This window comes from Saimiri boliviensis, chromosome 19 (assembly GCF_048565385.1).
Source record: "Saimiri boliviensis isolate mSaiBol1 chromosome 19, mSaiBol1.pri, whole genome shotgun sequence".
NCBI lineage: Eukaryota > Metazoa > Chordata > Mammalia > Primates > Cebidae > Saimiri > Saimiri boliviensis.
The window spans coordinates 11,860,400-11,886,342 of record NC_133467.1 but is presented as its reverse complement, the minus strand read 5'-3'; the positions used below and the strand labels follow the sequence as shown (position 1 = coordinate 11,886,342).

General features: G+C 43.3%; 1 protein-coding gene, 1 long non-coding RNA gene and 1 pseudogene across 9 annotated transcripts in view; 2 read left to right on the top strand and 1 right to left on the bottom strand.

Moving 5' to 3' along the window:
* LOC141582268 (uncharacterized) overlaps positions 1–17,229 on the bottom strand; it is a 49,010-nt gene extending 31,781 nt beyond the window's left edge. Inside the window, exons 1-3 of the long non-coding RNA XR_012515093.1 lie at positions 16,886–17,229; positions 8,058–8,135; positions 6,829–6,891 (exon numbers count right to left, since the gene is read on the bottom strand). This is a non-coding gene — a long non-coding RNA (uncharacterized LOC141582268). The remainder of the gene's footprint in view (positions 1–6,828; positions 6,892–8,057; positions 8,136–16,885) is intronic.
* LOC120360284 (5S ribosomal RNA) lies at positions 1,679–1,797 on the top strand (annotated as a pseudogene).
* Positions 3,909–25,943, top strand: part of NPL (N-acetylneuraminate pyruvate lyase) — a 47,894-nt gene continuing 25,859 nt past the window's right edge. For 2 of the 8 annotated variants that reach the window (XM_010336059.3, XM_010336057.3), the window contains exons 1-6: positions 4,061–4,277; positions 5,279–5,383; positions 8,364–8,447; positions 15,739–15,812; positions 18,089–18,176; positions 24,129–24,186. In XM_010336059.3, coding sequence (XP_010334361.1) covers positions 8,380–8,447; positions 15,739–15,812; positions 18,089–18,176; positions 24,129–24,186 — 288 coding nt within the window. In that variant the 5' untranslated portion in view covers positions 4,061–4,277; positions 5,279–5,383; positions 8,364–8,379. The other 6 variants (XM_074390068.1, XM_074390069.1, XR_012515091.1 and 3 more) reach the window with 6 other exon arrangements.

Sequence of the window (25,943 nt, the reverse complement as noted above, 5' to 3'; positions counted from 1 at the left end):
CACCAGGAGACTCCGACACCAGTGTTGGGATTGGGGGGAACTGAGAACTGGTGAGAGGGAGTTCAGCCTGACCCCTCCCTTCCCCACAAACAGAGGGGCTTAAGAAGCTTAAGGAGAGCTCTCAGCGGAGGATTCAGCAACATGAAACTAAAAGAAATGGCCTGGAGGCAAATAACTAGACAGAAAGGTCTACAAACAAAATCTAAAAATAAGACTTATCTCCTAAACTAAACAAAATGAAATTCTACCTATGTGCACATAGTTAAATAAAATTCAAACAAAACCTTTCAAACATCACTAAAGGGCACATTAAAAAATAAGTCCCTCCTGCCCTCAACCCCCTTCCCCAGAGAAGCAGTTGGTAGCTGCCTGGCATGACCTCGGAGTGCTGCCCCCCCGAGTCTTGATCCATCATTACAGGGTGAAAGCATAGATGTTAGGGGACCTCCAGGATCCCTTGAGCACAAGACCAGCATCCATCTCTGCGTGTCAGTGCCGAACCAGTTGTTAAATATTCTGAGCATCACTGGTATGCTTCTGGAAATATGTGCGTATATACAAGTATATCCCTACACACACTTCTTTCTTCCTTTTCATAAGAATGGAAGAACGAAATAAATAGCGTTCCACATTTTACTTTTTTTGTGCCTACTTGGTCTTTAAATGCACGAATATACATTGTATGTTTTTCTTTCGGAAATAACAGAATTTAGGTACAGAGACAACAGAAGACCTAAAGCTGAGAAGTGAAGCACAGGAGTAACAAGAGAGGCTTTAGAATAACCTCTGGGAGCTTTTCCTTAGGCACCAGTGAACCAGGCTGATGGCGAGTGGGGAAACCGCTCTGAAAGCTGGAGTCTGAGTGCACTACTCCAGGCTAACAGCGTCCTGAAGGCTTAGGCAGAGGGAAAAGGAGGCTCAAGACCAGTCACATTTGCCCAGCAGGGATCCAAGCTTCCTGAAGCCCCAATTCCTAGTACCTAAATTGAGCAGCTACCTAGAATCAAACCTGCCCCGGGTGGCAGCAAGTTAAATTTCAAATTTCACACTCTGAACTTTTTCCAGGGAATTTTTCCTTCATTCAAAAGAGACATAAAATGAAGTTCTTCATAAAAGAGCTAAAATGTATTTCTCCTAATTGTCCCATTTTTACCTTAAATGCTGAAGGAAACATAAGAGTTTTATTCATGAGAGAGAAAATATTTATAAACTAAGCTTGAACAAGCTTTTAAAGTATATTCTACATATCGAAAAGTCAAGGGCACCAGGTGTACTCTGCTTACAGGTATGTTTATTTTAAAAACCCGAAGAACCAGTATGGGGCAGAAGGCAGGAGTGTTCATTTTCCATGTCCCATTTCTAAGTTTCTATACAGTATATTTTCATTATTTTAATATAAATGAGAGAGAGGCAGAGACTGAAGGAGAACAATTAAAATGAAGGCTGTAAACTGCATAGGTGGAGGACAGGAAATGGAAGCAGAAAACTATTATCTAATACTCTTGCTGTTCCCTGATGTCCCCAGAAACGTCCAGGCTAGAGTCATAAAGGAGCAATTTCTGCTGATAGACTGCCATCTAGTGGTGGGTTTTTACCTTATTTATAACAGGAGTAGCCAGTGAGCTTCGGAATGTTTTTAGAAAATATGCTTATTGCCCTTTAAGATCTAGGGGTGGGGGTCTATGGTTATACCACCCTGAATGTGCCCAATCTTGTCTGATCTCGGAAGCTAAGCAGGGTCAGGCCTGGTTAGTGCTTGGATGGGAGACTGCCTGAGAATACTGGGTGCTGTAGGCTTTAAAAAAAAGATTAGGGGAAACCTTTGACCATACTGTCACAAGCAGAACATAACTCACGTTTGTGCCTCCCAGAGGTCTAATGTCCTTGCAGGCAATAGCTAAAACAGGCTGCACATCCTTCAAAAGGAAGTTTTGCCTCTGTAATTATTTGAGTATTGTCAAAGAAGACCTGATAGGCAAACTTAGTAACAGTAACGCTCCCTTCTATTTACAACTCATGGAACTCTCAGTGTTCTCCTTGCTGCTAGTCAAAGTAGGCCCATATTTTCAAAGGTTTTCTCCATTTTTAGGTGATGACAAAAGAGTGTATGTAACCCACTGGCCACATAGGTCTAGAGATACGATTCAGGACAAGGAAGTCACAAACTCAGCAAGACAATGTTCCCCAGATTTAATCTATGCCAGGAATCCATCCCGCTTGGTCACAAAGAGGCATTACAGTCCTCTTTGTCCAGTCCTTACTCTCCGTGTCACACCAGCCCTCATGGACAGGAGGGTTCCTGCTGTTGCCTTATTCATGAGAGAGAACATGCTTGTAAACTAAACTTGAACCAGATTGTAAAGTATATTCTACATATTGAAAAGTTGAGAACACCAGGTATATTCTTCTTGCATGCATGTTTATTTTAAAAATCCAAAGAACCAGTATGGGGCAGAACCTATGGGGGAGGACAGTACGGAGCAGAAGGCAGGAGTGTTAATTTTCCATGTCTCATGTCTATATTTCCATCATTTTAATACAAATGAGAGAGAGGCAGAGATTGAAGGAGAATATTTCCAAAGGAGGGTGAAAACTGCATAGGAGGAGGAGCCACCCTGCTCTCAGTGGTAAAATCTATGTTCAGACAACAGAGCCAGCACACAGCTCTCAGTTACCAACATCCATTCAGCATGCCATGCTATTTCAACCATTTCTGCAGTATAGGCATTATATGTGTCACATGAAACAGAACAGACAGACCACATCCACACCAAGAAGTTGTGATCAGAAGGGAAAGCACTGGGTGTTACAAGGAAGGGTTGTCACCTACATTGGGAAGATCTGAGTGCGGTCCCTCTTAGGAAGGTTGCATCTGTCACTTATCAGCAAAAGGTTGGAAAAGCATCCTGGTCACATGCCAAAGCCCTGATCTTGGTAAGGACTTGGGGCTTCTGAGGAACTGAACAGAGGTCGGGTGCCATAAACTAACTCCACAGAAATAAAGAACACCACAAAATTCTAGGAGGCTTAAAACCTGCAGTTACAATAGCAGCATTATTCATAACAGCCAAAGAGTAGAAACAATTCAAATGTCCATCAACTGATGGGTAAACAAAATGTAATACAGTCATACAATGGAAATATAAATAAAATGTGGTATAGCCATAGGATGGCTATAAAAATGAATAAAATACTTGAAAATGTTATGCTAAATGAAAGAAGCCAGACACAAAAGACCACATAGCATGGCTGGGTGAAGCGGCTCATGCCTGTAATCCCACAGTCCCACCCTTTGGGAGCTCAAGGCAGGCAGATCGCTTGGGCTCAGGAGGCCGAGACCAGCCTGGGTAACATAGTGAGCTATTTACCAAGGTATTCGTTTATCAAAATATAAACAGAAAATTGGCCCAGTGCAGTAGCACACGCCTGTAGTCCCAGCTACTTAGGAGGTTGAGGTGGGAGGATCGTTTAAGCCTGGTAGGTCAAAGGTGCAGTGAGCTGTGGTCATGCCACTGCACTCCAGCCTAGGTGACAGAGTGAGAGCCTGTCTCAAAAACAAACCAACCACATAGCATATAATTCCATTTATATGAAATGTGCAGAATAGGCAAATCTATAGCTTAGTGGCTGCTTACGACTGGGGGTGGGGGGGGTCAGAAAAATGAGTGACTACTAATAGCTAGGGGTTTTTTTTTTTTTTTGGAGGAAGTGATGAAAATGTCCTAAAATTGTGACACGGGTTGCACAGTTCTGTGAACATACTAAAAACTACTGCTTGGGGTTCTCCGCACGCCTCGGAAACAGCAGCCCAAACCTCACAACGCAGAACCACGAGATAGCGGGGACTGCAGAGCCCCGCGCAAGAGAAGGACAATTCAGACGGAGGGGGGCCGAGGAGGCGAACAGCACGCGGGGAGGACCGGCGTGCACAGGAGGCAGGGGGCGGTCTGGACTCGGCGTGGCGCGGGTGAGCGGCGCGCTCTCGGGCACCCGGCCGCTAGCTGGGATGCTCCGGATCCTCGGGAGGCCGCGGCGCGGCGCCGGAGTCACTTCGGCCCACGTCGTTCCGGTGACAAAAGGGCAAATTCCGGGTGTGCAAAACGTCTCGGGGTTTCGGGGCCGGCGGTTCCAGGCGCGCCTCGCCGGCGACGGCGCAGAACTACAACCCCCAGGCTCCCCGGCGTGGCAGCACGTGGGCCCGGGCCGGGCGGCCCCGGCTATAAAGCGCGGCGGGGGCTGCCGAGCCGAGCGGCGGCACCGACCGAGCGGAGGCCTGGGTGAGCGCGGCCTGACCGACGCGGGCGGCCGGAGGACCTGGGCGTTCGGGCGGAGGGACGCTGGGGCCTGACTGGGGACGGGTGAGACCAGGACGGAGCAAAGGGGGAGGCCAGATACGCTGGGAAACGGAGCTGCAGAGGGTGTGAATGCGAAAAGTGTCGGGACAGACCGGGGTAGAGGGACCCACTCCCGCGGATTGTTTGCAGACAGCATAGCTGCGGAGCCTCCGAAGACCCTTTCCTCAAAACAGACTTAGCAATTGAGCAGAAGGGAGCTTAATGTTAAATTTGATACATCCCCCCTTCACGTTAGGAGAAATTGATTGTTTTCTGCTTTTTAAAGAACCCCTATTTGTATTTCCTCAAGATAGTCTCTGTCCAGAGCTACATTCTATCCCCATTTTGTCTTAAAACAACAACAACAACAACAAAAAAAAAAACTTTGCCATTTTAAAAAGAATTTGATTTAGGCAGCTTTGATTGTTTGCATTAAGTGTTCTTATCTGTGAATGAAGGTATAAGATTTCAATCCTAATACCCCCTCCCCAATGTTTCAATTATAATATTCTAAATTCACATTAAGCCTTAGGCTGGAGAACATTTGAACCATTTGCTTTAGATAGTAGCTCTGAAGACTTCAAAGCATAACGTTTCCAAGTTTATCTAAAACTTGAATCTTAGAAACATTGATCATTCTCTGTTAAAGTTGTTGTTTTTTAATCCCATCTCTTCCTGTAGGCGTTTCACAGTTTGCAAAGGCAGTAAACTTTTACTTATTTAAGTGTACTGCTCTGTGCAAAGAAATTTTCGAAGCTGTCACTGTCCCCAGATGGCAGACAGTCTAGGAGAGGAGCCAAAAACCATCCTGCTTTTAACTCTGATGTAAGGTTTTTAATGAAAAGCAAGTGTTTGGGGGAATTCTGAGGTTTAAGAAATTTTGGCTGGGGTATCAGGAAATCCCCTGGCTTTTAAAATGAGATGTTTTTATTTATTTTTTCAAGCCATACCTGCTGAAATGGATAAAGCGAATTTTAAAAGTTGGTCAGACTGAAGAAACTGAAGTGAGAGAACCACAGGAGCAAAGGCAAGCAGACAGACGGTGAAAGGTAGGTAGGAGGAACAGGAAACAGTTGGTTCAGCTGGGCAAGTACAGTGCAAGCAGGAAGATTTGAATAGAGACCCAGACCCAGGGAGCTGGGTCTTTAGCCTACTGGCATTTTCTAAACAGGACAAAGACAAGACCAGAAATGCTGGTGTTACTGGAAGATTAATCTGACAGCTGGTGTGAATTGAAGAGAATAGGGATTAGGACAGTGATGGCCAACCACTATCCTACACTCCCACAGGCCCCTTGTTTTGAATTGTCGAACTAATCAAACTACGTTTGTGGTAGTTTTATTTCTTTCCATCAAAGGCACATATAAAATTGCCAGTTTGAGCTTCTGATGATTCTAAGAACATCTGTGTTACTGTCCTTAGTATGAAATAAATGCAGGCAAAAACATAAGAATATGGCATTTTATTTAGCCTGAACAGCCTAGTAGTGTTGGATTTAGGAGGTGTTTAATGCTGACTCAGGCTCTCAGGACTCTCTATCACTTGAACCTTCTTGGGCCCCTTGGACCTGAGGTTTTGCCTATTGGTCTAGATAAGAGGTAACAAAGGGGCAAATTATAAAGGCGTAAGGAGGAAAAGGGGAATTGCAGGGGAAGAAGATAACAGAATTGGTATGAACTAGTCCCTAAATAGACAAGAGTAGCGAGGGTTGGAAAGGAGGCACCAGCAGAGCAAAGATGACTGGGAAGATGATGCTGGTAAGAGCATGACAGTATCTTCTACTGTCCTATACACATCAGGCAAGACTTCATGGAGGGCACTGAACACATAGTATGTGCCTAGCATTGTTGTTAATCACTTTACATGAATTACTTCATTTAATTCTCTCAACAACCCTGTGAAAAACAATTACTATTATCCTCCTTTACAGTAGGGGAAACTGAAGCAGAAAGAGGTTACTTAATGGGCTCAAGGTCACCTAGCTGGTAAGTGGTAGAGCCAGGATGCAGATCCATGAGGCCTGACTCCAGAGCTGGCCCTCTCACCCCTCTGCAGTAAGGAACAAAGGAGATGGCAGGTTCCATCTGGGCATGTTAAGTTGAGATGCTTATAGGAGTGCTAGGTGAAGATGTACAGTAGGCATGGCATCAATCTCCTTTGATGCTTAAACATCCCTCCATGGGGGAGATAGCCTAGGTTATTGGCCTTTAAGGCTCAGAGGCTAAGTGGCCTGCTGATTGTACTGAAGGTAATTAGGGCCACATCTTATGATTTCTTATCTTGTGTTTTCCCATGGTCCAGATTATTAGATTCATCTTTCTACACTTCCAGCCTGATTTTAGTCTCATGTTTGAATTAAGAAGTACAGAGCAAAGCTACATGCAGGACTTGCTCTTGATTTTAGGAGCAAGTCTTTCTGGGAACATGCCTGTTTGCAAGGAAAGTATCATGTTGTCTTTCTACTGAAAGCAGTCAGTATTTCTCAATGGCTTACCTGAGCCAAGACTCTTGGGGAAGAAAAATAGATCTGGTCTGTATACTTCCGAAGTTTATTCTCCTATTTGGGAATATAAGATGAACAATTAGAGCAAACAAACTTACATAACTAAGTACTACATTATGTAGGTTAGATTTAAGTATAGTGGGCATTGGGTTTTTGAATGTGCCAGTAATGTCAGAACTATAGCATAACCTTTGTTGATCACCTATAGACGTCACTTTATTTGCCACAAGGGCCCCTGTCTTTTGTAGAATTGTCATCAAATACTATCTGATTATATTTTATTATTTTCAATTGTTAGATGTTGCATTTGTGGCTTTTTATGTCTTATAGCTCAAAAAACAATAATGCTTCTACAACCAGCAAATGTCAGAGTTGCAAGTTGAACCATGTGGTCAAATGTCAGAGCTGTGAGTTGAACCAGGTGTTCTGCCTGTGGGACCCAGGCTGTTAACCAGTCTGCTCTGTTGCTTCTTGTGGCCCATCTGGAGTCTTTTACTAGTCTTTTACACTGATTATGGGCAGGTACAATCTGTCAGATGGTGAGAGATCCTTTGGCCCCCAATGAGTGGTGTGAGTTTAACTCTTTCAGTGGTGAACTCCCTGTCTGTGGAAGCCATTATCCAGCCACAGTTCTGATCACTTCATTCAGTCACCCATGGGTTCTTCTCTCTTGAATTGAACACCTGGTGTCAAGCAGAGGGCTTACTGCAGAGAGCAAAGGCAAATGAAACATCCCTGTCCTGGGATCCTGCTCTAGTGGGGAAGAGGGAGGTGAATATGCAGTTTACATGGTTAACTAGAACTAGGAAAACTGGACAGAACTGGGCAAAATTAGGATGTGAAAAGTCAGGTAAATCTGAAGGTAGTTATGTAAATCATGCTGATACCTTAAGACAGGCTTGTTTTAGGTGAGATTCTAGCTTAAGAATGAAGACAATGCAAAGAGAAAATGCCCCCTTTTATGACCGTATTTCAGTTTAAGTAATAGTACAGTTGACTCTTGAATTACATGGGTTTGAAGTGTGTAGGTCCATTTACATGGATTTTTTTCAACTAAAGGCGGATAGAAAATCAGTATTTGCAGGATTCAGAATTCTCATATGCCAGGCTGGGGCTGCGTGACTTGAGCAGGCGTGGATTTTCATATAATGTGGAGGTCCTGAAACCGATCCTCTGTGTATACTGAGGCATGGCTATAATTCATTGTATGTTTTACTTACCTGAGTTAGGTTCAAGCTCTTTCCTGGGCCTGCTGCTGTTTACCTTTATCCTTCGAGGTCTTAGATTGCTTCCATCATCTGTGTAGATAAAATGGGAGCCTGTCAACATAGTATTTTCTCAGGTCTACCCTCTCCTGTCTTAAAGTTTCCTCCTCAATAGAATTAAGCTCCATCTTATACTTGCTCTGTGTGTTTGTGTACTTGTAAGCACAATTTAGAGTTCTAAACTAGAAATGGACTTTGACTGGGAGTTCTATCATTGACATTCCTTGAAGAAAGAGAGAAATTACATTGTATGTTTTCCAGGCCTACCAGCAGCTCAATGGCCTCCCCAAAGAAGAAACTTCAGGGTCTTGTGGCTGCAACCATCACACCAATGACTGAGAATGGGTAACTATCATTTGGGGTCTTCAGGGGATCGGTTCTCATTCAACCAAAAAGGACAGAAGCTCTTTGTAGTAACAGTTACTTGAGACCCTGCACCTCTGTGGAACTATTGCCAGAAGGCAGCTTCTGTCACCCGTCTGCACTGTCTCTGACCGCCGAGTCTGAGGAGGTAAAGTTAGAGAAGCACTATATCACCTTGCAGAAAGGGAGAAGGTGAGAAATGGCAGCTTGCCTTTCTCCCAGTGTCTGTAGCTCCACAGAGCAAATTCTCCTTGGATTTCACCACAGACCTGGCCTTTCTAAACAGGGCCAGTAGCATTGGATGAGAATCCCATTTTAGCATAATTTGATATCAAGCACTGTCCTAGCCCCTCTCGGGATCCTGTCTCTAGACATCAGCATGATTCCACTTCAGGCTGTTCATAGACTTGATGAAAATGTCCTACCCTGAGGAAAGTGGGAGAGTATCTGCACGATGGACTCTTGATTCATGTTTACAGCCTCATTTCAACATTGACTAGATGTTGGGCGGGCGGGAGGTGAGGGGGAAGTAACGACAGACGATTGTTGAGTAATCATTACCCCAAGAAAGTATTTTGGCCTCCAGAGGAATACAGTGGCAGTCCTTCTGCTCAGAAATCAGATAACAAAAAGGTCCTGTGGCATAGGGAGCCATGCACTGTGTATAACTTCTCCTTGAACATCGCCCCCTGACAAAAGAGAGTTCATCCAAATCTATGTTTTTGACCCGTCAGAAGGGTCAGGCTACCAAAACAGTTAGAATACTGGCTTATTTAAGCTTTTCCTTTCTTTCTGTGTAATATTATAATAATAATTATACCTACATAATAGTGAGCATTAAATGAGATAATTCATACAACAGTGCTCAGGACAGGGTCAATACACACTTAAGTCAAAAAGTTTGAACTGCCTTTATGGCCTAAGACGGGGCAAAAGGAAGATGTGTGTAATACACCTTTTTAAAGGGGCTTTTTTTTCAGTCTTCTGTGGGTGGATTTGTAAACCTTCATCTTACCCCTTTAAAGGAGATGAAATTTCTAATGTCTTTTTGTATTCGCCTTCGAAGTTGGCCATTTCACAATTGTCCCTTAGAGACTCTCCAATGAGTCCAAGACTTCCTGGCTTCTTAGATCCATGAAAAATCATATCCTTACTAGGTCTAAATAAGATTCTTGCTGATTTGGCATTCAGATTACTCAGCTGGTTAATAATAATTTTTTTTCTGTTACTTCCCCTTTCCACAAGTTTTAAGAAAGACTGACATCAGCTGTTTCTCAATGCATCAGTCACTGGTTCACAGACCAAACAGAAGACATGTGATTGCATGAATTGTGATTTACTTCCTGTTACAGAGTGAGATCCTGCTTGTAATCCCCTAACTGCATCTGGTCCATGCTACTTTAACCTTTTAATAAGACCCCTCTTATCCTGGAAGTGGCTTCTTAAAACAGTCTTGTTTGTTCATCAGGGACGCACTCAGAGTGTGAGTGTGTTCTTCCTCCCTATTCTGCTGTTTTCCCGGAAGGCCAGATCCCTTGATTAGAGAGAACTAAAATGACTCTGTTTTTCTGGATCTTTCTCATTTCCCAAAAACCTGTGGTCCTGCTGCTTCCATTTTACTATTTTCTCATCAATTCTGCTTTTTTCTTCTAGTTACCTTACTTTCCTGAGGTGTGAAATCAAAAAAAAAAAAAAAAAGAATTCATTATGTATATAGTATTTAAGAAATAAATAGTGTAGGTCAGTGTATAGCACGGAATTAGGCATGGGAGCCATGTTAGTTCCCTTTTCTCCCACCACCTGCTCCATCAGACATTCCTATAGCTACAAAGCAGTTTTGGAACACCCACCAAGAACATGTAGGAATTAACCTACTTACCCACAAGGGAATCTGCATTTCTGGCATGTTTCCAAGACCCAAGATGGAAGGAAAGGGCACATGGAATCTAATACCTGGAAATACTGCCAGATGACCTGCCCTTGTGGGACCTCTCCTAACCTGGCATGTACAGTATACATGTCCACCATAATTCTGAGTGGCTGAACAAGGACTATTTCCCTGGATCCTTTTTTCTCCTTAATTTCAGTGAATGCTCAATAACAATTCAGCTTTCTGCATGTAAGTTGATGTCCTGGAGTAGAGCAGCTGCCAAAAAGAATAGCGTAAGTAGATCTTAGTGAAATGATCTGATTTGCCCGTCTCGCCCTCCCAATGTGTTGGGATTACAGGCATGAGCCACCGCACCCGGCCAAGACTTGCTCTCTTCAGTTGTTCTGATAACTCACTTTTTTTCTTTAGGCAGGCACACAGTCATTAGAACAGAAAGTCCGTTTCAGATCTAAAGTTTCAAGAACAAAGTTGTGGTTTTTTGCCTCAAATGTTCTTGTCATCACCCTGAGAATCTTCACAACACTCTCTGGTAAAAACAAATCTTGTTACCCCAGTGAGAAAAGGCCTGGCCTGCTGGAGTCAGACTGGCATAGATTATTGTCTTTTTAACAGTGTTTGGGAGACGAGGGGACCCAGACTCCCAGAACAGAACATTTTCCAGCTCCAACGGGATGGGCAGGTTAGTCCCTGCCTGCCTCCCTGCTGAAAGAATTTTGAAGTAACAAGGTGGCTATTTTGCCAAGAGTACATTTAACTCCTATCTGATTGAATGCTGAGAGATATGTATAAAAGGCAAAAGAAAATGGAAAATCAGATTTTCTAATATGCATGCCACATCACGTGAGGTATGAAAACTGCCCGTCTTGTGGATTCTACCTTCTCAGTTAAAGCGAAAGTCTTCCATGCTATTTTGTGCACCAGGAGAGGAAACAAACAACAATAGGGATTTCTCCCTGAAAAGCCCCTTCAGAAAAATTCTGTTAACCCTTTTACTCTAAGAGATGAAACCTGCAGTTTCACAGTCTACCCACTCTAGACCTCGATTTGTGGCAAAAAGGACAGAAGACTTTCTTCTGCGTGTGTAGTTTGGGCAAAGTAAATGTCTAAGAACAGACAATTAGAAAAAGTCATTATATTCATCCATAAAATAGAATGTTGTTTAGCCAGTATAGTAATGGACCATCTAAAAATGTGGGAAGATGTTAAAATTAGAATGCTGAGTGAAAAATGTTATAAAACTGTATCTAATATGGCCATATTTATATAAGAAAATAATATGTATATTTGTGAATAGAAAAATATCAAACTAAGAGGAATCGTCTCCAGAGATATCCAGAGTGGGTTTTCTTTTTTTATTGTATGTACTTTCTAAACTAAACTATATAGGTTCTGTAATTAAAAAAAAAAAAAAAAGTTAAATAAAATTGATGGGGCACAGTGGCACACATCTGTAGTCCCAGCTACTTGGGAGGCTGAAGTGGGAGGATTACTTGAATTCAGGAGTTTGAGGCCAGCCTAGACAACATAGCAAGACCCTGTCTCAAAACAACAACAACAAAAATTCATGGCTTCAAGGCATGAATCTAAACCCAAGGCAAAGAATCTGAATCCCCAGTAATTGAAATTTAGACATTAAACTGGGTTTAAATATAAGAGTGACTACAGCAAGCATGGAATTTGGTTCTGGATCACTCTCCCCTGATATGCACAGTTGTTAGATGTGTTCTTGGGGCTCATGAAAGAAGAGAAGGTACAGTGCAACCTACTCAAGTGGATTGACTTGTTTCAACTCACTTCTATGAGCACTGAGCTCTGAATGCCCAGTGGGTAGGCAGAATAATCATCCAGTCTCATTGTTTCCAGTCTCTCTAGTGACTTCTGGTAATTGATCATGGATAATGGCCTATGGTGATGAAAATAGACCTAGGTACCCAGAGAGTAGGGTGGGAAAACAAGTGAAGGGACAGGCCAAACAGGATGGCTAACACCTGTAATTCCAGCACTATGGGAGGCCTAGGCAGGCAGATTGCTTGAGCCCAGGAGTTCAAAACCAGCCTGGGGAAGATGGCAAAACCCCATCTCTACAAAAAATACAAAAATTAGCTGGGTGTTGTGGCACACAGCTGTAGTCCTAGCTACTGGGGAGTCAGAGACCAGAGGATCACTTGAGTCTGGGAAATTGAGGCTGCAGTGAGTGTGATTATGCCACTATACTCCAGCCTAGGAGACAGAGCGAGGCCTTGTCTCAAAAAAAATAAAATGGACAAAGTCCTCAAGGAGAATTACTGTCACCCTCACCCTGTGTTTTGGGCACCTATGTAACACGTGGTAACAGCACTGGATGACTTCACCTCCATTTGTGCTTGGAGCTGCTGAGTATCTCAGCCCAAGGCTGCAAACTCGTACCTGCAGAGTCAGGCAGGGATCTGAAATGCCTGAGGGACCTGGGGGCATCCAGTCCTCTAAAGTGGGGCCTGCTGCTACTCTTTCCAGTTTCCAGCTGTGGTGCCATCTTGGCTTACTGCAACCTCTACCTCCTGGTTAAAAGCAATCCTCCTGCCTCAGCCTCCCTATTACATGTGCCCACCAATATGCCCAGCTCATTTTTGCATTTTTAGCAGAGAGAGGATTTCACCATGTTGGCTAGGCTAGTCTCGAATTCTTGACCTTAAGTGATTCACCCACCTCAGCTTCCCAAAGTGCTGGGATTACAGGCGTGAGCCACCACACCCAGCAGCCCTGACATTGTTAGATTTTTCTGACTTTTCAAATACTCTTTAAGGAAAAAAATATATTGTCAGAGTCAAACACATTTAGAGTTAGCCCCTTTTCAACCTAGATCTCGCTAAAGAGATCTGGTAGTTACAAAAGGACTTGAATTCAAGAACATTTTCTGAGTGATGGCCACTGCCCCCAAAATTTTGCCCCCAAAATTCTGCCGTTAGTATCATTCTTGTAGGTTAGGGCATTATATAAGAAGCAGCAAACCGCTATCTCCTTTCTTGAAGGGACAGATAATGAATAACCCATTAGACCTCCAACCCTGAGTGAAATTGTCAGCTGGACAGCCTGTCTCCCAGCAAGGCCTGAGGGAGGGAGGTGACTGTAGGTGGAAGCACTATCCACTGAGGCCAACAAACTGCAAAGTTCATGGAGGAAAGAGAAGGAGCTTCCAGTTTCACATACTGGCCTAGATCTGCCTAAGGGTGCAGCCAACTCCCTAAAAAGAAAATGATTCTAGAATAGGGCCAAACAGTATCTCTCGAGAATGTTGGAGGGGTGGGATGTGGTGGCTCACACTTGTAATCCCAATACTTTGGGAGGCTGAGGCAGGAGGATCGCTTGACCCCAGGAGTTTGAGACTAGTCTGGGCAACATAGTGTGACTTCATTTCTACCGAAAAATTTAAAGTTAGCTGCACCTGTGGTTCCAGCTACTTTGGAGGCTGAGGCGAGAGAATCACTTGAGCCCGGGAGGTCAAGGCTGCAGTGAGCCATAATTACACCACTGCACTTCAGCCTGGGAGACAGAGTGAGACTTTGTCTCAAAAAAAAAAAATGTTGGAGAATCATTGGGTTTTGTCCTATTCATCCAGATCCAGCCCTTGAATGTCTTCTCTCCAGCCTCCCTAGCTGTCATTTATCAGTCTCTCTTCTGAGCCCCCATACACTTAATTTTTGACTCAGTCATAACCTTCATTATGTTTTGCTATTTTAATCATGTATACTCTCTTCTTTACTCAATTAATAGAGAAATTTCAAAATACCATGTGTGGTACTAAGCAGCTTGTAAAGGTAGAGCTCGTGGTGATTTCATCATTGTCACTTCCCACATCACCACTCCTTTGCCCAGCCTTTGCTGAACACCTGGGCTGTTCAGGTGCAGACTGAGGCCAGGAGGGAGCAGTGTTAGGATATGGGGGCATGTGCCATAATTAGGCAGTTCGCTTCCCTTACAGGCTTTATAATTGCATTAACACACCTTTTCCCAACTGACAGGCTCAGGCCTGCTGTCCTTTCTCTGTACTTGTTATAGGCATGATTGCCTGTGCATTCTTTGCAATTAGTAGCTTTGCTTTTAGTCTCAGAGTCAGTTGTTTTCTATCATATGTCTTTTTGTTCTTATTCCTTTTGACGAGTACCATTTGATGTCTTTGTTTCCTAGATACATCAGATTTTTTTTGTTTTATTTTTGTTGTTTAAGGAATACAGTAGGTAAAGGTGAAAAGAATGTTAATAAGGCCGAACTTAAAGTAGGATCTCTGGCCCCACAGACAAAAGTGTAGTGGCAGCCAGCTAGCACGCTGTGTTCTTGGCGGTGTAACCATGGCTACAGTGTAACCATTTAATCCAGACTTGCTGCACCATTTTTTTGGATTTCACTCTTCATTGCCCATCATTCCCCTCCTGCATTTTGATTGAGGACAGATCGCCTAATACAATTTGCTTGAGTCAGTTTCTAGATTTTGAAATCAATATGATTTTAAGAAAAGAGCCCTTAACCGTAAGCATCAGATCCTTACAAGGGTATGTGCCTCAAATTGCCAAGGGCATGCAGGTCACATGGGGATCTTGTTAAAATTCAGATTCTAACTGAGCAGGACTGTGTGGGGCTTGGGATACTTCATATGTAACAAAGTCCCCAAGATGCTGATGCTGCTGTTCCGCCTTTGAGAGGCAAAGTGATGATGAAGTTCCTTTCTAACTGCTAACTTTCTTCAATATAAAACCAGCAAATACAGACGGGTTTAAGATTTCATGTGCTGTCACAAATATTAAGTGCTAAAATTCTTACTAAGATTGAATCTTCCTGTCTTGTAAGCCTAAGAAATGAATGTTTACATCCTCTTGAATGACTTCCTAATAATTGATCATGGATAATGGCCTCCAGCAATGAAAATAGACCTAGGTACCCTGAGAGTAGAGTGGGAAAACACAAGAAGGGACAGGCCAGACATGATGGCTCATACTTGTAATCCCAGCACTTGGGATTAAATGGCAAATGTTAAGTTCTCATTTAACCATGTCCCTGACCACCACTCTTCCCCAAAAAGGGCAAAAGTTACATGGCCATATGGGCTCTAAAAAGAAGGATAATTAGATAACTACTTTTCTTCTTGTGATGAGGTGTAAATATAAAGACTGTTGATAACTAATAGTGTTTTGCTTATAGAAGTGAGGCATATATAGCTGAGTGGAGAAATCATCAGATTCAGGGGGTAAAAAGCCCAGGCATTATTTCGAGCAGGCTAAGAATTTCACAAATTGAGTGGATTTTTAATAATATAAGCAGGAGGAAGCAGTTTATATACCTGAGGATTTGTTGAATAATCTGAAAAAGACTAAATATGCAATTTTTTCCCATTTTTCCCGTGTCTTCTAGAGAAATCAACTTTTCAGTAATTGGTCAGTATGTGGATTATCTTGTGAAAGAGCAGGGAGTGAAGAACATCTTTGGTAAGTCAACCTTGGTAATGTCTCTACATGTCTCCAGGTCAGTCTTTAGAAGGTGTATCTCACCTGGTTACCAGCCAAGAGGTCACAGAGTCATGCTGTCATAAGTTATGATGGAGCCTGGCTAAGCTAACTGAACTTTGTGAATTTGTAGACCCACCAGTGTTGGACCTACAAAGCACCTCAAGAGATTACCTCATTTGATGGCGTGCCAACACTTAAGGTATTATTTTTATCCCCATTTAGAGATGAAAATATATGACTCAGATATACTCTAGGTTGCTCCAGGCCATTCAGCCAAGAAGTGGTAGAATAACAACTAAACCCTCTTAAGTAACAACTAAACCACCTTCTCTCCCCTTTTTTTTTTTGAGACAGAGTTTGCTCTTGTTGCCCAGGCTGGAGTGTAATGGCGCAATCTTGACTCACTGCAACCTCTGCCTCCCGAGTTCAAGCGATTCTCCTGCCTTGGCCTCCCTAGTAGCTGGGATTACAGGTGCCCACCACCATGCCTGGCTAATTTTTGTATTTTTAGTAGAGAGGGCTTCACCCTGTTGGCCAGGCTGGTCTCAAACTTCTGACCTTGTGGTCTGCCTGCCTCAGCCTCTTTTTTGAGATGGAGTCTTGCTCTATCTCCCCCCAGGTTGGAATGCAATGGCACGATCTTGGCTCACTGCAACTTCCGCTTCTCGGGTTCAAACAGTTCTCCTGTCCCAGCTTTCCAAGTAGCTAGACTATAGGCGCACACCACCACACCCAGCTTATTTTTGTACTTTTAGTAGAGATGGGATTTTGCCATGTTGACCAGGCTGGTCTCAAACTCCTGACCTCAGGTAACCCACCCGCTTCAGCCTCCCAAAGTGCTGGGATTATAGGAGTGAGCAACCCCGCCCAGCCTCTCCTCTCTCTTAAGAACGGGCTTTATTCTGTCTTTACCTGGCTTTTCAAATTGTGAATGAAAGGAAAACTCTAAATGTAGCACACAAAGAAATCACAGGATTAGTACTTATCCCCATTTATTTCCTAGAAAGTGAAAGTTTTAAAAAATTGGATCTTGAGCATTTTAGCATACTTACCTGTGGTTGAGCTGTCCCTTGTGTGGTGTTCTGGGCTCTCAGACCCTTAGATGCATTTTTATTCTGAGGATGCTACACCTTGGCTCTGAGCTACTGCTCTACCAACGGAGCCCCTCCAGAGCTGGAGGTACCTGGTAATAATAATCAGAGAAGATTAAAACTCGTGTGAAGAAGTGTCCTGGACCACATGTCAAAACCAAAACCTGATTACAAAACCACTCAATGTCCCTCTACAGCACTAAGCCATAGTGGGGAAGGCAGATGTTGACTCCACAAAGGGCAGCAGGTCTCCCCTGGGTATGAGGAAAAAGCAGGAACATCTCTATGACTGGAGCATACTTGAAGTCAAGACCCCAAAGGAGTGGTTAAAAATACTTTCTGACCTCCCTCCCTAGCCTCCCCAAATCTCCCCTCTTCCAACCCAGTGCTGAGTGCTTAGAGATTCACAGTGCCACCATATGCATGAGATGTCAGTAATGCATCCTACTGCCATAGGCATCTTTCTGTGACCCACTAAGAAATGATTATAGCAGAAGGAAAAGAAGAAAGAGGATAAGTTTTGGAATCACACAGCTCTGGATTCAAACCTATTTACTGTTTCAGACCTTATGTTTTCATCTACAAATGAGAAAAATAATTTCCACTTTGCTAGGTCATTGTGAGAGTAAGTGAATATGTAAGAGCACTTGGTGTAAGAAATATTAACATCCTTTGTACTTATTTATGAAATATTTAAAAAGTGAGTTGTCCTAGAGCACTACCATCATGTCAAACTGTAAATGGAGATAGTTTGAGATCTGTAGTATACAAAAGCACCCACATGAGTAACTCCCACTTATTTGACATGCTGGTACTGGATGGTGTTGATTTTCCTGCCATTCAAGCCCAGATATAAAACTGGGTGGTGTGTCTGGAGATTGATGTAAAATGTCGGCAGTCATCTCTGTCTTCATTTAAAATATTTGCTGTCTTTCCCTGATATCAAGGTCAGATTTATAATTACGAGTCACAGTTAACCTTCCCACTGCTTTTCACAAGGTGAAGGTAGGAAAAAGATGGAGTTTAAAGTGAAAATGGAAATGTGGCATTTTCCCCTCCTGACCATCCTCAGTGCAGAATTTCTGACCCTGCACTTTTCAGACTCTGGGTGGGAGGAGCAGAGGTATGCCTTGGTCCCACTGACGTTCTCTTTATTTGGAACAGTGAATGGCACAACGGGAGAAGGCCTGTCCCTGAGCGTCTCAGAGCGTCGCCGGGTCGCAGAGGAGTGGGTGACAAAAGGGAAGGACAAGTGAGTGGTTGCCCAAGATAAAAATGCTTTTTGGCAACAGCTGTATTCAGTGAGCCTCTTCCCCAGAGGGTACAGCTCTCTGCTTTCTGGTTAGAGCCTGGGCTCAAGGTCAGCTGGTGGGAAGATGAGCAAGGCCCCAGGAATCCTGGCTCCTTGGAAAAGAGCCCCCTCCATTTCTGTGCAGAAGGGCAGCCAAACTGCTAGGCACACCTGCCTCCCAGAGGCTCCGTTTAGAAACTGCCTCTTATCTGTCTATAAGGCCAATCCCCTCACAGTTACCCATCCTTGGGCTGAAGGATAAGAGGGGAGGGTGGTGACAGACTCTGCTGGTCACCTGGCCCTTCCACTGAGCAACTCACACTCCTTCCCTTCTTGGGATGAGCACCTGATGCTTGTATTGGCCCATTTCTCCTTATAGGTCTCTGTGCATCCAACTCAACATGCTCTTTTATGGTACTTCCTCTTGGGCTGTTTGAGGACTTTCTGTAGCTCCTAAACTTCCATGCAGTGATATATTTTGTAACACCCAATTCCTACTATGGTTGAACAAACAGGATACTATCGGTTCCATAAGCACTGCCAGTTAACTAAGTTTTATTGATTGTCTGTTACATTATTATATGTCATGTACTGTGCTAGGCACCAGCAGTATAAAGTGGGGGCTCTGCCTTCAGGTTGCTGATCATCCAGTAGGGATGTTAGATCATGAAAAGTAACACCCCAGCCCTTCTGATGAATGCATAAACAAGAAAGGAATAATCAATGTTGCCTTAGGTGGAGGTAAAAGACCAGAGGTAAGTGAGCAGAGGTGGTCAGTGTGAAGCTCATGATGTCCTTGGGAAGCCTTCATGGCTTCAGGGCACCTCCAGTACTCTGAAATTATGTGTCAAGTTTGAGTGCATATTCATGGAAGCATTTTCTGGTGAACCATCAGCTTTCAGTTAATTTTGTGAGATCTAGGGTCCAAAAAGATTAAGGACCATGGGCAGAGTGTGAAAACAGGAAGGCTAAGGGTACACATTAAGAACAGTACCAGAAATGAGGGACAAGGAAGTAGGCAGAGACAGAAAGCCCTCGGGGGTAGGAGGGCGGTTGGGAGTGGGTCCCATCACTGCAGCCAGGGAGAAGAATGATTTCAGAGAGCGCCAGTGTCTGTTTGAGGCCCAGCTCTGCTTTTTATTAGCTTTGGGGACTCAGGCACATCACCCAACTTCTGTGTGCTTCACTCCTAAAGTAGAAATAATAATAGTACCTTACTTAGGAGGTTGTAGTGAGGATTAGAACAGTGCCTGGCAAGCATAATTCACATAAGACATTCACACTAACGTAAGAATTCATTGTAACTATTTGCAGTAGATGCAGTAGGTGCTGTGTTCATTATAACATTTGTTATAATAACTATTAGATGCCATGAAAGTCAGCATATGAAAGACTGAGAAAACCACTAGGTTTGACACATCACAGGAAGTCACTGATAACCTCTGAGAGAGTGGGGCCAGTCAGGTTATTGTAGAGAAGCCAGACTGCAGTGGGCTGTAGAATGCAGCAGACACCTGCACGTGGGGGCACTGAGTGCAGCCGATCCTCACAGAGAGATTTCTGGCAAAGGTAAGGAGAGGAGAGACGGAGTAGTAGATTGGGAAGGAACAGGCAAGACTGAAAGGAGGACAGTTTCGTTAAGTGGAAAAACGTTGAGTATGTTTCTATGCTGAAAAACTGCCAGGGGAGACGAGATTAAAGATACGTAAAAGACCATTAAATCTTGGCAGGGTACAGTGGTTCACACTTGTCATCCCAGCACTTTGGGAGGCCTAGACAGGCAGATTGCTTGAGCCCAGGAGATCAGGACCAGCCTGGGCAATATACAAAGACCCCATTTCTACAAAAAAAAAAAAAATTAGCCGGGCATAGTGGTATGTCCCTGTAGTCCCAGCCACTTGGGAAGCTGAGACAGGAGGATCACTTGAGCCTGGGGGGATAGAGGTTGCAGTGAGCCAAAATCATACCACTACACTCCAGCCTGGGTGACAGAGCAAGGCCCTGTCTTTAAAAAAAAAAAAAAAAAAAAAAAAGTGGTAAATTGATAACTGATGAAAGGTCTTGGATGGGGGTTGGCTAGGAGTTTGAAATACAGATGTTTCTCTACTGATGATAGGATTACATCCTGATGAATTGATCAGAAATTGATTCAACTCACAATTTACATTGGGTTTTAAAGATATAACACTGGCTGGGCACAGTGGCTCACACCTATAATCCCAGCACTTTGGGAGGCTGAGGCAGGCAGACCACGAGGTCAGGAGTTCGACACCGGCCTGGCCAGCATGGTGAAACCCTGTCTCTACTAAAAATACAAAAATTAGCTGGGCATGGTGGCAAGCACCTGTAATCCCAGCTAATCAGGAGGCTGAGGCAAGAGAATTGCTTGAACCTGGGAGACGGAGGTTGCAGTGAGCCAAGATCACTCCACTGCACCCCAGCCTGGGCAACAGAACAAAACTCCGTCTCAAGGAAAAAAAAAAAAAAAAAACAGCTGAGAAGCTAGGAGGAGAGGAAATGGTGATGTAGCCCCACACACAGGTGGAGAGAAGGAAGAGTAAGGGAGTCTGTATTTGAAAGCTGCTTCATCTTTGGTCTCTGGGACTCGGACATCTGCCCAGAACAAGTAAGAATTTAGAGCTTGAGCCAGGCGCGGTGGCTCAAGCCTGTAATCCCAGCACTTTGGGAGGCCGAGGCGGGTGGATCACGAGGTCAAGAGATCGAGACCATCCTGGTCAACATGGCGAAACCCCGTCTCTACTAAAAATACAAAAAAAAATTAGCTGGGCATGGTGGCACATGCCTGTAATCCCAGCTACTCAGGAGGTTGAGGCAGGAGAATTGCCTGAACCCGGGAGGCGGAGGTTGCGGTGAGCCGAGATCGTGCCATTGCACTCCAGCCTGGGTAACAAGAGCGAAACTCCGTCTCAAAAAAAAAAAAAAAAAAAAGAGAATTTAGAGCTTGACAGGAATAGTCAAGATTTGGAGTAGCCACTCCAGATAAATGTGTCATAACAGCCAGAAGGCACGTTGGAGCCGTCTCCTGGATTGGGAGATTACTAGGAAATTTGTATTTTGAATTTCCAACAGTGGTAGCTGTATCTAGCAGCTCAGGAGAAAGAGGAAGAGCAAATGGATGATTGACTTCACCTAAGCCAAAGAAAGGGGTAGTGAAGGAAGGGGTCATGCAATAAAACTGCTGGTGAGAGTCCAACAGGTCAGTCAGCCCTCCTTTTTCCATTCAGAAGTCTTCTATTCTTTAAAAATACAAACCTGATCATGTCACTTCCCAGCTAGGTCCTGTTTTACCTAAGACAGAGCTAACAGGAACCCCTGGAGGACTCCGTGATTGGGCCTAAACAGGAATGTTGTGTCTCTGTCTCATGAGGGTATGTGTTATTCAGGGTCCTTCAGAAGACTCACTGGGATGACTGCATTCATGGCTAAACATTATTAATCCCACTTTCAGAAGATCAGTCTCACTGTAGCCTCTCCCCAGATGGAACATGGAGTACCCCCAAAAATGACCATTGGGGTATGAGAGCAACTATCCTGTTTTGGCCAAATTCTGAGGAGATTTGCAAGATAGGAAATTGCTTTTTAAAGTGAATTCAATGCCCACAGGACTAGTTCCTGGTTGGACTCTTTGAGGAAACTATTTTTATCTCCAACCAAAAATATCTCAGTATCATACCTATCTTCATGCACATGACACCACCAAATACAGCATCTAAAACAATGCTTAACCAAATTAAGTACTCATGTATTGATTAATCAATTATTGTTTTTCAAATTCTGCTTAGCTGAACCTTAAATTCCATTCCCTAGACGTTTTTTTAAATCCCTAATGATTCCTTATCTTTCCTGTTTTCTTTATTTTTTACGGCATTAAAAGGCTCTGTTCTTTTTTGTTCTTTTTTGTTGCCCCATTTTTTTTCTTTAAGGCTCTATTCTTTTTTTTTTTTTTTTTTTGAGACGGAGTTTCTCTCTTGTTACCCAGGCTGGAGTGCAATGGCGTGATCTCGGCTCACCGCAACCTCCGCCTCCTGGGTTCAGGCAATTCTTCTGCCTCAGCCTCCCGAGTAGCTGGGATTACAGGCACGCACCACCATGCCCAGCTAATTTTTTGTATTTTTAGTAGAGACGGGGTTTCACCATGTTGACCAGGGTGGTCTTGATCTCTTGACCTTGTGATCCACCCGCCTCGGCCTCCCAAAGTGCTGAGATTACAGGCTTGAGCCACCACGCCCGGCCTAAGGCTCTATTCTTAAGGCTTAACAGTAATAACTGGTAATATTTATTACGCATTTACTGTGAGCCACCTCACCCAGGATATAAGTTCTTAACAGTTATGTTGTACCACCTCCCAATTAGATTTCTTCCCTAGTGCTTGATTCACGATTGGCATCTTGATTTTTTTTTTCAATTTACGTTTGATCTAAGTCAACAAGTATTAGCCAGTGCCAGATATATGCAAAGCACTGTTATATAAATAGATGCAATATCATTTATTTGCAAAAATCATATGGGTTTTTTTGGGGTTTTTTTGTTTTTGTTTTTGTTTTTTTTTTTTGAGACGGAGTTTCGCTCTTGTTACCCAGGCTGGAGTGCAATGGCGCGATCTCAGCTCACCGCAACCTCCGCCTCCTGGGTTCAGGCAATTCTCCTGCCTCAGCCTCCTGAGTAGCTGGGATTACAGGCACACACCACCATGCCCAGCTAATTTTTTTTGTATTTTTAGTAGAGACGGGGTTTCACCATGTTGACCAGGATGGTCTCGATCTCTTGACCTCGTGATCCACCCGCCTCAGCCTCCCAAAGTGCTGGGATTACAGGCTTGAGCCACCGTGCCCGGCTGCAAAAATCATATGTAATACCTGACACCTGACACATAAATTATTGACTCTAACATGATTAAACTAGATCCTTTATTTCCATTAGAATTTGTTTGTTTGTTTTCATTTATTTATTTATTTTTTTTTTTTGAGATGTAGTTTTGCTCTTTTTGCCCTGGCTGGAGTGCAGTGGCATGATCTCGGCAAACTGCAACCTCCGCCTCCCAGATTCGAGCAATTCTCCTGCCTCATCCTCCTGAGTAGCTGGGATTATAAGCACGTGCCACCATGCCCGGCTACTTTTTTTTGTATTTTTAGTAGAGATGGGATTTCTCCATGTTTGTCAGGCTGGTCTTGAACTCTTGAGCTCATGCAATCTGCCCAAGTTGGCCTCTCAAAGTGTTGGGATTATAGGTATGAGCCACTGTGTACCCAACCTAGAATTGATTTTTAAGTTTTGTGTCTTTTATCACAACTTAGAAGTGTTTTTTTTATGTAAGCATGGATATAAAACTAATTTCTACAGACTCCAATTTACTTACCTTTAAGATAATGGACTAAATTATCTCTGTGATCCTCTGCCTCTAACTTAATGAGCAATGAATCCCATGTCTGTACATGTTTAATGGTTTTCAGCATATACTTTTGCTGTTGGCAACATGAAATCTCCATGATACTGTATAAACATACCACCTTCCCACTGGCTCTGAATGAAGTCATTGCAGGAATGGCTGTATTCCTACAGAAAGGAAGAAATGGAATACCATTTTAATCTTGCCTTTAATTACCTCCTTTGAGGTTGCATCTATTCTGCTGTGATATCAAAATCATCCTAGGCACGGTCAAATCACAGCCAACCTCTCAGTAACATGACTAGACTTTGATATCAATGACCTATGCTAAAAAGATCACCATAAGCCTCTTTAGGTAGATTAATTTTAAATATGTTGCTATAGAACTTAATAAGTGAGACAAGAAGGCATCAGTTAACTGCTAAAACCAGTGCAAACCAGGATAGTGCAGCCCTTCTCCATTCCTCTAAACTCTATGCGATGCAGCAGTGTTTTCTCTTTTGCAGGCTGGATCAGGTGGTAATTCACGTAGGAGCACTGAGCTTGAAGGAGTCACAAGAGCTGGTATGTATGCAGCTCCATCCGGGAGAGACCACTCAAGGGGCATCTATTTTTGTGCTGCAGTTAAAATCAATACTATATTTGCTATGTGGTGGATGCTGTGCCTGAAAAGATAAGGTGTAGGATCTCAGGGGCTCACTGCAGAAGCAGGCACTGAGCCACAAAGAAAGGGTTGTAGCTCCAGATGATGATGACTATAGGATAGGAGATGGAGGCACCTTCTTCCAAGGACAGTAAGGATGAATGCAGCTGTAGCTGAGTTTGTAGGTAAGGAGCAGAACTTGAGCCAATTTCCATTTTCTCTGGGAAGTAGAAGGCAGTGCCATCTGCAGGGCACTAAAGGGCAAAGGATAAAGGCTTAAAGAATGGCAAATGTGAATTCTGCATTGGAGAAAGGGAGAGGGAGCTAAAACACAAAAGGGATTGCTCAGTGATGCTGGAAACTAACTTAAGTTGTAAGTCATAAATTTGTCATACCATTCTTCATCACAGTTATGGAATTCTTTTCCTGGTTCACAGAACATAGGAACAAGAATACAAGGGCCGGGCGCGGTGGCTCAGCCTGTAATCCCAGCACTTTGGGAGGCCGAGGCGGGTGGATCACGAGGTCGAGAGATCGAGACCATCCTGGTCAACATAGTGAAACCCCGTCTCTACTAAAAATACAAAAAACTAGCTGGGTGTGGTGGCGCGTGCCTGTAATCCCAGCTACTCAGGAGGCTGAGGCAGGAGAATTGCCTGAACCCAGGAGGCAGAGGTTGCAGTGAGCTGAGATCGCGCCATTGCACTCCAGCCTGGGTAACGAGAGCGAAACTCCATCTCAAAAAAAAAAAAAAAAAAAAAAGAATACAGACAATTGGATTGCTCCAGGTTTAGGGATTAGCAGGTTAGGTGGCAGAAAAGCAGGTGGTGTGGTGATTCTGAGGCCTGGGTGAATTGGTTAAGAAAAGAAAGCATAAAGATATTTAAAATTGTTCATCAGAAGGCCCTGTGCCTGGACTACTACAAATTAACCATGTTTTCAGAACTTAGATATTTTAACTCCAAAGGTTATAATGACTTTTTCTGGCCCAGCTTCTTCTTAATGGGTTTGGTTTGTTTTGGCTATTATTTGGATTTAGAAATGGGATGTATAATTTATATTTGCCAAAAAAGTTGCAATTTAGTGCTTTAGGCAAACTGCAAAGGAAGATCTATCATTATTAGCCTTAATAAATGTGGAATCAGAATTTAGAGACAATTTATTATTCTTACATTTGATTTGCTATTCTTACAAAAGGTTTTTCAACTAAGGCAGTATGGTGTAGGGCATATTTTTCTTTTTTCTCTCTTTTCAATTGCTTCTTTTCCAATGTATAATATAAATTTTAAAATATTATCATGTAATGATATGAATGACAGTATCATCTATTGGGCTGAGCACCAGAATGGTACAGAGGTAAACTTGGAATGAATAATTCTTTGGTATAGGGATAATCTCCTGGTATAGGGGTAGTCTTGTCAAAGAGACAATAACATTAGCATCTGCTTAGCCATAACTCTTTATTGGATGATGCTCAAATGGACACTGCCATTGACTCTCTTAGGTGTTTCCTCTTTTCTTAATTTCAGCTAAGGTTACTTTTCTACTCTTTTTCTAAACAGAGTACTAAGCAAATGATTTAAATATATCACATTCTGATCCTGTGTTAATGAAATTAATCCCAGTGCCTTCACTGGGGTATATCCCAGTCTTCTCCTTGTAACTGTGCTAGTTTATT